The sequence below is a fragment of the Miniopterus natalensis genome, chromosome 2 (genome assembly GCF_054644295.1).
Source record: "Miniopterus natalensis isolate mMinNat1 chromosome 2, mMinNat1.hap1, whole genome shotgun sequence".
In the NCBI taxonomy this organism is placed as follows: Eukaryota; Metazoa; Chordata; class Mammalia; order Chiroptera; family Miniopteridae; genus Miniopterus; species Miniopterus natalensis.
In genome coordinates, this window is record NC_142082.1 from 141888203 (window position 1) to 141900271 (window position 12069).

Sequence of the window (12069 nt, forward strand, 5' to 3'; positions counted from 1 at the left end):
TAGAGTTGGGTATTTTAAAATGTCTATTCATGCCCTGGCTGGTGTGGCTCAGTAGTTAGAGCGTCAGCCTGTGCACTGAAAGGTCACAGGTACGATTCCCAGTCAAGGGCATGTACTTGATTTGCAGATTCAATCCCTGGCCCCAGTAAGGGCGTGTGTGGGAGGCAACCAATCAATGTGTCTCCTTCACATCAATGTTTCTCTCTCTCTCTCTCTCCCTCCCTCCCTCCTCCTACTCTCTATAAAAATCAATGAAAAAAAGTATCCTCGGGTGAGGATTAACAATAACAACAAAAAATGGCTATTCATGCCACCAGGAAGACAGGTTGAAGGCAGACAGCAGCAAAGCCATGACAATCAACTGGGCAGAGGATGACTGGGGGGACTGCTTATACCAGAGCCTTGCCAAGCAGTCTTCAGTCCAACATGCGACACTAAAGGGATAGTGGAGCACTACAGCAGACAGCTCCTCTGCATTGACTCCCCGTTACAGATCAGAGCTGTTCCTCTTGCTTCCACAATGGTATGTGAGAGTAGAAGGGCTAAAAGATGAAACACCTGTCCCAGGGCTTGATCGGGGGTTGAGGGTTGAGGGTCCGTGTCCTGCCATTCACTCCTCATCAGGCACATCGCCATGGCTGCGGCTATGCTGACCGACAGTTCAGGGGTGTTCACCTCCTAGGTGCTTTTCAGGGGCAAAGTCTTACTTTATATGAATATTGAGAATTCAGAGTCATAGGAGGGAATAATTAAGTATACAAACCACAATACAAAGGCAGGCCAAGGGCCAGCCAGGGCTCCTGGCTGAAATGCAAAGCAGGACGAAGGGGAAGAGTTGGTGGGGAAGATACCTCCAGTGGCTGCTGTGAGCTCAGTTCGGCGGACAAAACCAAGGTATCCTGTCCGAGCCCAAAGTGTCTGGGCAGCATCCCCAAAGCTGAGGCGAGTGTTGAAATGATCAGCTTGAAGAGTCTCACTATCGTAGATGGTGTAATAGCCACTGGCCGTATGGGGACTATTTACCCAAATCTATAAGAAAAGGACATTGGTCACATTTCACCAAGAACATATATTGTGGAGGGGGGAAAAAGAACACATATTGTGTATCAATTCAATTCTCTTGGCACAGATGACTTTAGTTTTTTAATCTCATTTTTGTATTAACAGCAACAACACAACTGCAACATTAAAGGGAGCTGACATTTCAAGTGTTTACTAGGTGCTGAACAGTGAGGTAAGTACTTTATTTATACGCTTTATCTCATTCATTCCTGATACATATGACATGACAATATAGTTTACACTATCGTTAGTCCCATTTCACAAATGAAAAGACAAGGAGTTAAGTAACTCGCCTAACGTGTAGTAACTAGGAGATTCACACCCAAGCCTGTGTGGCAGAGGCCATGCTCTTGACCACAACACTACACTGCCCGCCTGGCTCAGTTCTCAGCCTCTTCCAGAGTCTCACAAAGGCTTCAGGGGATCATTTCTGTGCTTCTGAAACTAAGGTATAGAGCCCTCAAGGAAACAACACAGGGTATTTGAATTTATCATGTAAACAATGTAATAGCTAACAATGGTTAGTTAGTAACACTAACCATTACGTTAACAGGCATTGTTCTATGTGCATTATAGATACAGGTATTAATGCATTTAATTGTCACACAATTCTACTAGGTAGGTACAATTATTATTGACGGGTGAGGAAACTGAGGCCCAGAGAGGTTAAGTAACTTGCCCAATATTGAGAAGCTGGTAAGTGGCAGAGTCCAGGTCATCTGGCTCCTTATACCTACAACACTCCTCCCAGTAAACTATGAGATAAAACATCAGTGTCCCTCAAAGATTTGGGGGAAGAAAATTCAGACTTTAAAAACATTTTAATACTAATACAAAAATTAAATACATTTTGGGATAGAATATCAAACTTGCATGAATTTAATATTTGTGGTTTCTTAAATAGGTGGGAAGAGGTAGGATTTGCCCACTTTCCTTTTCAATTGAGGGAATGTCAGTGGACAAATCTGGAACTAGTTCTAGTTTGGGTGCCTAAATCTTCTCTCCATCCTGGTCTCAGTCTTCCCCTTCTGCCCATTTCAGTCTTTAAGCTTTACAAAGAAAGATTAAAACTCTTTTAAAGATAAAAATTCACAGTGGGGGAAAAGCTAAATCCATAGTTTCTCTGACTTCTGGAACATGAACCCTGAAGTTTTTCTCTGCTGACTTTTCAGAGTAAAGGTAAAAACAATGCATACCTCTCCAAGGTGAGAGTCTCCAACAGGCCCTTTGGTCTCGGGATTAACAATAACCACTTTCACTCCAGGTAAAATCTAAGATTTAAAGGGAAATACACAAAGACACAATTAAATCTAATGACCTCTAGGAAATGCAGTTACCTGCTCTCCCGTCTGTCTAATGAGGCAAGGAGTGCACAAAGGCAGGAGCTAACTGAGACAGCGCCACACGATCATCTTCAGTGGAGACCAGAATTTTTGAAGATTCATCCTCAAAAATAAACCAGGGAAGCAACCAGTCTACCTTCCTTCAAAGGGATGAGAAACTACAGATCAGAATGATAACAGTTAAGAATTTGTAGACTAAGTTAATCATGTAACTGCCCTTTTTCACAATCTATCTTGTTCACTGGAGTGATGGCACTAAAACCCCTTAAAGCAGGAAGGGCTGCAGAGGGGGACTGCCTGAGAGACTCCACTCCAGAATATAGTGAGTACTAGAGTCAGAGAGACCTGGAGAGTAACAGAGGAAGGTGGCAGTTTTGCAGGAGAATAGAAAGGCACTCAAGTGCCCAGGATCTCCCTCAGGAGGGAAAAGGAAGAAACAGGTGCTGGCTGAGAGAATGGCTCAGGGTCTCTCTGGTTATCTGTATTCTGTCTCTTAAACCTCCCTTTTCATCTTGGATTTCTAGAGTATGCCGTAACTTGAGAAACCCTACAATGATTATCCGGGCTCATACATCTAAAACCTCAAGGAAGGAAGCGAAAAGACCATTCCCGCTAGTTTGGGCCAGGCACTACAATACAGCCGCCAAGGTACCCCTGAGGTAACCAACTGCTAGCTGAGGCAGATGAAGATCTGACAAGATGATAAGATCAAACCCAAGTCCACTTCAAACACTTTAAACAGGAAAGTGACACTGGAATAAGCTTCCCATGGGGTTGATCTACCACTGGTTGGTTAGGCAGGGTCCCTCTTTTCTTCCTGATTTTCTCCTCTGCCTTTCGGAATTACTAGAAGGGACTCTGAGGCATCATCACAATCTCTTCAAAGGGATAAGAAACTTAAAAGCTTATGCTGATGTTCTATCATCCTCAGTCAATGGTTCAAAACCGCTACAGACTGCTTCGGGTGGGAAACACACAATACCATATACCAGATGCTGTACTGTAGAATTGTATATCTGAAACCTACATAATTTTATTAACCAATGCCACCCTAATAAATTCAATTAAAATAATGAAACTATAAAAAAAACAGAACTGCTACAGATTAAAGGTTCCCAATGAGGACTGGAAAACCTAATCCCCAATGTGATGGTATCAGGAGATTGAGAGATGACTAAGTCAGGAGGGCAGAGCCCTCATGAAGGGGATTAGTGCACTTACAAAAGAGACCCAGAGATTTCCCTCGCCTCTTCTGTCATGTGAGGACACAGTGACAAGATGGCCACCTATGAACCAGAAATCCCTCACCAGAATCTGCTAGTGCCTTGATCTTGGATGTCCCAGACTCCACAACTGTGAGAAATGTTTCTGTTGTTTATAAGCCAACCTGCTCTGGTATTCTGTTACAGCAGCCCAAATGAACTAAGACAACAATTAAATCTCTCCTTGAACAATTTTAAAAAATATATATTTTTATTGATTTCAGGGAGAGGAAGGGAGAAGGAGAGAGAGAGATAGAAACATCAGTAATGAGAGAGTCATTGATCAGCTGCCTCCTGCACGCCCCCTGCTGAGGACCAAGCACACAACCCAGGCATGTGCCCTGACCAGGAATCGAACCGCGATCTCCTGGATCCCAGATCGATGCCCAACCGCTGAGCCATGCCTGGCCAGGCTCCTTGAACATTTTAAAGCCTCATTCTAATCTAAGAAATCTTATCCCCATAGATAATCACTGGAATATTTTTAATCTCTTCCCTATTTGGATTTCCTTTTGAACTATGAACATGTGTATGTCTTCTTTGATCTTAAACCACACCCTTCCCCTACCTGCTGTCCTATTTCTCTCCTTGTAACATTTATAAAGATAGAATTGGCTCCTTTTTAAGTGTTGTTCATCTCTCCACCTTGATTATAATGAACATTAAATATTGCTGGTTTGGCAAATAAGAATAACATGTTAGTAAGATTTTTAAAAATGTATGAAAATTAAGAAAGTTCAAATCGAGTATTCTTCTTATGTGAAAGTACTGGCTCAGTTGAAATTGCTGAATTATCTCCAGATTTCAATTAAGTCTTGCCCTGGGGACTAATATATGATATGCTTTCAGGTTTCTTTAAAATAAACCACTTCTCCACACAGACCACCTTTCCAATGATTAACAAAACAAATTACCTTTCCAGACTCTGAAAGGAGCAAACTCTGGGGGGCACCCCGTTCCACAAGACGAACCCTGCAGAAGAACAACATTTACTATATATAAGCCTTTTAAAAGATGATTGCGCCATGTGTACTACAGCTACACAGTGCCTTCCCAAGACATCTAATTTGTCTCCCTTTCTTATGCTAGAGCAGGTTCTCAAACTTAGCATTACTGACATTTTGGGTCCGATAATGTTTTGTTATAATTTTTTTGTGAAGGGCTATCCTGTGCATTGCAGGATGTTTAGCAACATCCCAGGCCCACTAGATGTCAGTAGCAACCTGCTTCTTGTGATAACCAAAAAACGTTTCCAGACATTGTCAAATGTCCTCTGAGGGCAAAATCTCCCCAGGCTGAGAACCACTGCACTTGGGAGATCGCTACCTGTGCAGGCCGGGTCAATGCTGGGGCACACCACTGAACACAGCTGACGTCAGTGGGACCTGGGAAAGAGTCACAGAGCCTTTGGGCCAGGTGCTCACCTTGGGACACTGCTAAAATTCCCTTGTAAGCTGATAAGGAGGAAGGCTTTTACTCCTGGAGTTCAGATACAGTGTTGTTTCAATAGCCCTACTCTGCCTCATTTATCTTGTCTGTCTCATTTTTTATTGTTATTATTTTTTGTCCCATCTTTTATTTTTAAACTTTCTGAGGAAAGTGTCCATCCATTTTGGTTTAATTTATATCAAAATACTTTTACACAGGCAGGAACTAAGTATTACATCTTAATATTAAAGAACAGTGCAACAACTGTGAGAATTAAAGCTTTCTTCTTATAAATGTAAATATTATCAGGTATTAATAATGAAAACAAATTCTCTCCCTCTTTCCATCACTCCTGGAAGATATAAACAACAGGGTGAGGAAGAGGGCTGGTTTTTTGGAAGCTCAGAGCTTTTCATGTTTCGGAACTCTACTAGGGAATGAGCAAGATAAATCTACTGTACCTGTCATGCCTTAATGATTTCAGATCTACATAGACAGTAGTTGGATCAGGCCCTGAGGTTCCCTAAAGAAAAATAAATCAATACATTGTTTATTTAAAATTTAAATGTCTATATTTCCATATTTCATATTTTTAAATAAAGAAATAGATAAGTTAGCCATATACATAAAAAATGCAAACTATTTTGAAAGCTCATCCTCTCTTCAACCAGATGAGCCAGGGTACATACAGTCAATACCTATAAGAGACTCATGGCCTGGCCTTATCCTGTTTCTCTCTTTTCCTCCCTCAGGAGAGTGGGCCAGGGCCCTTCTTACAGAGGCTAGAGAAGCACTAAAAGGTTACCAGGCTGAGGACAGTCCTCATCCCTGGACTCAAAGCATGGACGAGAAAGGTCAGCATCCATGAGTTTTAAAAATCAACACTGGCCCAAGCTGACAACAAGGGGCCCACAATTGGACTCCACAGTTAAAGCATCATGATGCTACTTAAAAGTCTTTGACCATGGTCACAGAAGACCTGCAAGTATCCACCCATGTACACCTTCTCATACTCTCACTCTTGTCCATGCCCATATTTTCCTCATTCGTCTCCAAGCTATGTAAAATCAGACTCAGTTCTTTTCTGTTATTTACCCACCAGGAATAACATGTCAAAGTTGCCATCTGTCTGGAGAAAAAAATACAGGCTAATTTGTACTTCCTTTGCAAAAAAAGTTTTAAAATATGGAGGAGACAGAAAAACAGAAGAAATAAAATTCAGACAGGACTCAGAAATGTTCGGTCATTGTTGTGGACCATAAAACTACTACTAAGAGTAAATATTTACATGGGTGCTCAAATGCCAGAAAAAGCTCCAAGCATGCAGCACTTATTAGCTCCCTGGTTCTATAGAACAACTCTATGAAGACAATATTATTCTCTTCATCTTACAGATGAGCAAAATGAGGCATGGCAAAGTCCAAATAAAAATCCCATGGTCCCATAGCAAGTAAGTGGAACTGGGGCTCACGCCAGGCAGTCTGTTTTCGAGTTCTCTGCTCCAGAGCACCACACATTCCCCTTCCATTTGTTCCCAAGCAAAATTTCGTAATAGTCACCTGTAAACATATTGCTACATTGACTCTTGATCCAAAAGTGGTGCTGACAGCCCGAGGGGACAAGCCGATGTCTTTAAAGAGCTTGGAGAAGGACTGTTGGAGGGCAATACGGGGCCGCTCCTCGGCCACTACCACACACGTCCGGATGCAGGAGAGGTTGATTCCTCTGGTCTGTAAGACACCATGCATGTGAGCTGAAGTTAGCAGGATCACAAAAGAACTGAATAGTTAAGGCCATTGCTCTATCTCTTTGGTTAGGAAAAGCCAAGGAACTGTGTATTCTCATCTCAGACACCCAGAGAAAAGACAAAAGTTCTCAGAAAATGCCAAGGCATTCCGCTAAAGTCATTACCTGCTGCTAAATGTGCTCATTCTCTTATTTCTTTTTGCTTTCATCTAAAAATCTTAGGATCCCCAGCAATCCATTTTTATCCAACCCCATTTCTATACCTTATATTTCTCCCTACTTCAAATTGGAGAGATAGGACTACGAGGACAGAAACCTAGTACCCTGGAGATCAAATCTCTTGTCTCTTTTTTCCTTCTTAAGGTCACATTTCTCTATTAAATAGAATCCGGTGTTTTCTGACTCTCCCATATGCTAGTCAAACACATGATCGCTGGATACACACATGAATGAGCTACCCTTCTGTCTCTGGGGTAGTCCCCAATCTCTAATATTCTGAGGTTACAAATTCTAGTGGGAAAAATCCTACTGCAGGTAACAGCTCCCTTTCATCTTTACATTGTCACTTCCCTTCAGCTTCCCAACCAGTTTCACCTTCTCCACAAATTAAGACTCACATTAAACTTTGAAAGAGTGAATTAAATTAGAAAGTAGAAGAGATAAACTTCCTGAGGTTTACAAAACACCTGATTGCCTGCCTAGAAAAAAACCATGCAGATATGTCTGTCAACCCCTACTCAGTATTATACCTGGCCCATTTCTTTAAAACCTCTCAGGACTGGCTACTTATTGCAACTGTTTCTTACCTTTAGCACCTCCACTTGGTTCCCAAGCCCTTTGGTGCACAGCTCCATCACTGAATAGGAGCAGAACGTATCCCTTATTTTGTACTGGTTGACGGTGGAAAGCCAGAGGAAAAGGTTGTTTTCTAACTCCATAGGAGGAATTAAGATGGACTGGTGACCTGAATAGACACTGCATAAAGAAAGGCAAGAACTGACATCATCAAATCATCCTAGATATCCTGATGTTTTAGAACAGCATCAATTCAACAAATGCTTACTGAGCACGAAGGACAGCATAGGGCCATATTAGACATCAAGGTCTAAGAATCAGCCTCGTTCATATGCAACTCACAAGACACAGTAACTATAAAATGAAGCAGACTGTGGTACATATAGTACCTGAGATGTGAATAAAGGACATCAGGATCATAGATTAAAGAACAAGTCATTCAAACTGGGAAAGCTAGGGCTGGGGTGTTTCAAGGTGTAGGTGACAACTGCGCTGGGGCTTGGAAAACAAGCAGGAACTTGACAGTGGCTGGAGGAAGTGAGGATGGTGATGGAGTATTCCAGGTAGAGGAACAGCATATGCAAATGCAAAGAGGTATAAAATTACATGGTGTGTTTAAGGTTGACAGAAATAGTATCCCAGTGTGAAATACAAGAGCACAGGATGCATGGGGGAGTGGTGAGAAGTGAAGCCAGAAGAGCTGGGATCAAGCTGTGAAAGGGCTTAACTATCATATGAAGGACTTAAGACTTTACCCAGCAGGCAGTCACTGCAGCTTTATGATGGGGCAAAACTAGCAACACGGAGGAGGGGTTGGAGACATGAGACACTGAAGGCTGAGAGACAGTTAGCAGAGACTGCAATAGTCCAGGTGACAGATGACGAGGGCTTGACCCCCAACAGTGCAACGGGATAAAGGGGAAGGAATGGCAGAGTCACATATCATATGTATAATCTGCAGTCACGAATCCTCAACTTCAGAATCACCAGGAGCCCAAGAATCCTGTATTTAAAAAATATTGGAATTGTGGTCTCCACCTTTGGAGATCTAAGTAAGTCTGGAGAAGGCCCATTAATGATTTTTTTTAGACGCCTAGGTGACTCCTATGTATAGACAGGTTTAGGAACAACTGAGCCAAAAGACGTAACATTTAACTGGATGTGAGACATAAAGACAGAGAAGTTGAAGATAATTTGGGTCCTGAGGTGAATGATCCCATCCTGAGATGGAGACACAGAAGGGGAAGAGCGTGTGTGAAGGACTCATGGAAATGTCTGTCCAGAAGGTGAACATGTAGGCGTGAGCTAAGGGTCCCTGGGTGGAGAGTAGAAGGAGTGGCAATATACTATTCCATAAGAAACAATCTGGCCAGTACGGACGTGCTATGTTACAGCCACATGCTATTGTCCCACCTCATTATATTCCTTCCTGCCAGTACTAGGGGGTGCGTTCTGGCTGACAAAGCATGACATATTTCACCCAAGTATCATCCTTCTACTTGGCTCTACTTCTAAAATGAGGATTACAGGATGGAGCAGAGAGCAGGTAATAAGATCACTGATCTTTTATATGAAGCATAAAACTACAGAAAAGGAAGAAAGGGAACACAAAAACTAAACCAACATCAGAGATACATTAGGTGCAGAAATTCTGGAAAAATCAACATTTCATTGAAACTTTACCAAATTAAGGGAGCAAAGGGAAGGATGAGATGATTACAGCCCCCACAGACATGCCTGCAAATTGTTTCTTTGCTTTTCCATTCCTACCTGCAGAGACACCAGAGTGCAAAGCCAAGTCCACAGTAAGGGTCGAGGCAGATGGCGATCTGCCGAGAAGAATACAACTCACACTGGAGCTTGATGGCTCTACAGAGAGCATTGACTGCAGAGTGGGACATCTGGAAAGTAAGGAACATGGAACAGGATGGAACAGGCATCCCACAGGTAGAAAAACAGCTCCAACAATAGTTTTGAGGCACTTCGAGTCCCCCAAACTCCTTAAAATGATGTGTATTTTTCACTGGTTCTAAAAGCTTAATCTAAGTCTAACTTAAGGTAACAAATTTTTGTTCGTTAGTCAATACTGAGGTTTTATGAAATATGAACCTGTGATTTCATCCATCTTTAACTGTAACTCTCATTATCTATTAGCTTCTATGCTAGGTCGAGTCATGGCATAGCACAAATTCCTTGGGATAACTTATTCCGGAAGAGCCGATGCTTTTATTTAAATATAGCTGGGACCCTTGATCCCCCGCCTCCTGGTCTCTGGTACAACCAGCTGGCCTCTACATCGAAGTCCCTGGGGTAGTGGTCATCTCTATTTTTGCAGGCCTGGCATTTTACCAGCATCCAGTGAGTGAGTGAATATATCCAGACTACTCTACCTTCACTCCTGTAAGCATGCCCGTTGTAGAGACGCTAAAATCAAGATAGGCCAACATCTCAGGAGTGGGTGGTTTATACAGCTGAGGCAACCTCTTCCTGGGTAAATCATCTGCAAGGAAAAGAAAAAATCTGATGTCAATCACATATGTTGGAACATGAAATCATTGCTCTTGAATTGGTTTTCTGTGGCCTTGCTATGGCCAAATTTAGCTTCAGGATTTGCTAAAGCTTAGGCTTCTCGTATTTAACCAAGCAGCTTATGTGAGTCACTCTTAGCCGTAGGCTGGAGTTAAGGACACTGCTAGGCAATATAAATAAGCAAAACTGTATCAGGCAAATGTATTTACTAGAAGGTTTAGTGAGGGGAATTATAACATAGTAGTTGATAATTTCTTTTCTTTTTTTATATATCTTTATGGATTTCAGAGAGAGGAAACGAGAGGGAGAGAGAGAGATAGAAACATCAATGATGAGAGAGTCATTGATCGAGCCCGCAACCTGGGCATGTGCCCTGACCAAGAATTGAACCCCGATCGCCTGGATCCCAGGTCGATGCTCAACTGCTGAGCCACGCCCGGCCGGGCATATAACATAGTAGTTGAAAACTAAGGAAGCAGACTGCGGGTGTTCAAATCCCAGCTCTGCCATTTTTCAGTGATGTGACCTTAAAGTTATTTAGCCTCTTTGTGTCTGTTACCTAAGCTCTAAAATGGTAATACTATCTACCCTCACAGAATTGTTGGGAAGTTAATTCACACAAAGCAATTTGAAAACAACTGACTAAATGCTCAAAAAGCTTATTGTTATCATGCTGGTTTCAAGTTAAAGTTTGTTCTTTACTTTTTAGTGCATGTTATATTAATCATGACTGCTTAAAGGCTGTTTTTCTCCAAGTTAACAGGGCAGGTTTTTAAGAATGTTAACCTAGAATTAGGAATTATTTTCCTTTGCTCATTTACTTATATACTCGTCCCTTTCCCCCTAAATTTGCTTTATATGTATGTCAAAACCAAGGTTATCAAGGAAGCGTCTGGCCCAACCACGCCTCCTCAATGGTTCTGGATCAAGAAACAATTCTGACTCTGGCTTTTAAATCTCTATATTATTGGGTGCCCATTTCTGGTCAAATCAAAGACTTTTTCTATTACCTTCAACCCACCTTTGTGTAGGGGAGGGTCATTCATGTGCCTAAAGAAACCTCCTGGTGTCTGTATCACAGACTGTATTTTAGGCCTTTCTGAAATGTGAATGAATCCAATAACCATAGTAGATCTATCTGCATCATTAACACCAACGCAATCTATTTGTGTATTTATTATGTGCTTATGTCCTTAAGTAACACATGCAAAAAAAATCTAGTTCAGCATCTGGCACACAACAACCACAAACACGTCATCCCTGCATTTAAACTCATATAAATGTTCTTGAGGTGGACACTCTGTGGTACTTACTGAAAACAGGTTAAGGAGGAAATTAATGGTTAAGAGGCTGGGAAGAGAGCCAAACGGACTGGGTTTGAATGTCCATGCTACCACTTAACCTCCCTGTGCCTCTGTTTTCTTCTTTGTAAGAACTGCACTGATCCAATAGGGTTGGTGCAAGGATAATTAGGTAATACACGTTAGATGTCTGGCACAGAGTAAGGGCGCAATTAAAGATGTTATGATTATGTGTGAGGTGCTTTACATTATGTCATTTTACAACACCACGAGGCAGTTATTAAAACCCCCATTTTATAAAAAGTTTTGCCCAAGTTAGTGGGGATACTCAGAGAGGAACAGAGTATTAGGATTTAAACCCCATCTACTTGACCCCATAACTCACATTCTCCCCTATCCCACCATTCTCCAGGTAGCCCTGTGTCTTATTCCCTTCTTTAGTAGAAATGCCATCTAAAATTCATGCAAACTTTATGGTTTTCAAAGAACTTTCATATCATATTGCATTTGATATTCTCGATAAGTATGGGCGTCAGGCAAGAGTAGGTAGTATTTTAGAAAAGGGTAATCTCAGACAAGGTTCTACAGAGAGTAAGTGCTGAA

General features: G+C 41.8%; 1 protein-coding gene across 2 annotated transcripts in view; it reads right to left on the reverse strand.

Annotated features, from left to right (window-relative positions):
- DIP2B (DIP2 acetate--CoA ligase B (putative)) overlaps window positions 1–12069 on the reverse strand; it is a 217009-nt gene that overhangs the window by 7817 nt on the left and 197123 nt on the right. For both annotated transcript variants that reach the window (XR_015714063.1, XM_087814671.1), the window contains exons 29-36: window positions 10027–10136; window positions 9407–9537; window positions 7648–7816; window positions 6655–6825; window positions 5557–5618; window positions 4582–4639; window positions 2259–2333; window positions 852–1029 (exon numbers count right to left, since the gene is read on the reverse strand). Coding sequence is in view for 1 of the 2 variants with exons in the window: in XM_087814671.1 (XP_087670797.1) it covers window positions 852–1029; window positions 2259–2333; window positions 4582–4639; window positions 5557–5618; window positions 6655–6825; window positions 7648–7816; window positions 9407–9537; window positions 10027–10136 (954 nt within the window). In the remaining variant the exon portion in view is untranslated. The remainder of the gene's footprint in view (window positions 1–851; window positions 1030–2258; window positions 2334–4581; window positions 4640–5556; window positions 5619–6654; window positions 6826–7647; window positions 7817–9406; window positions 9538–10026; window positions 10137–12069) is intronic.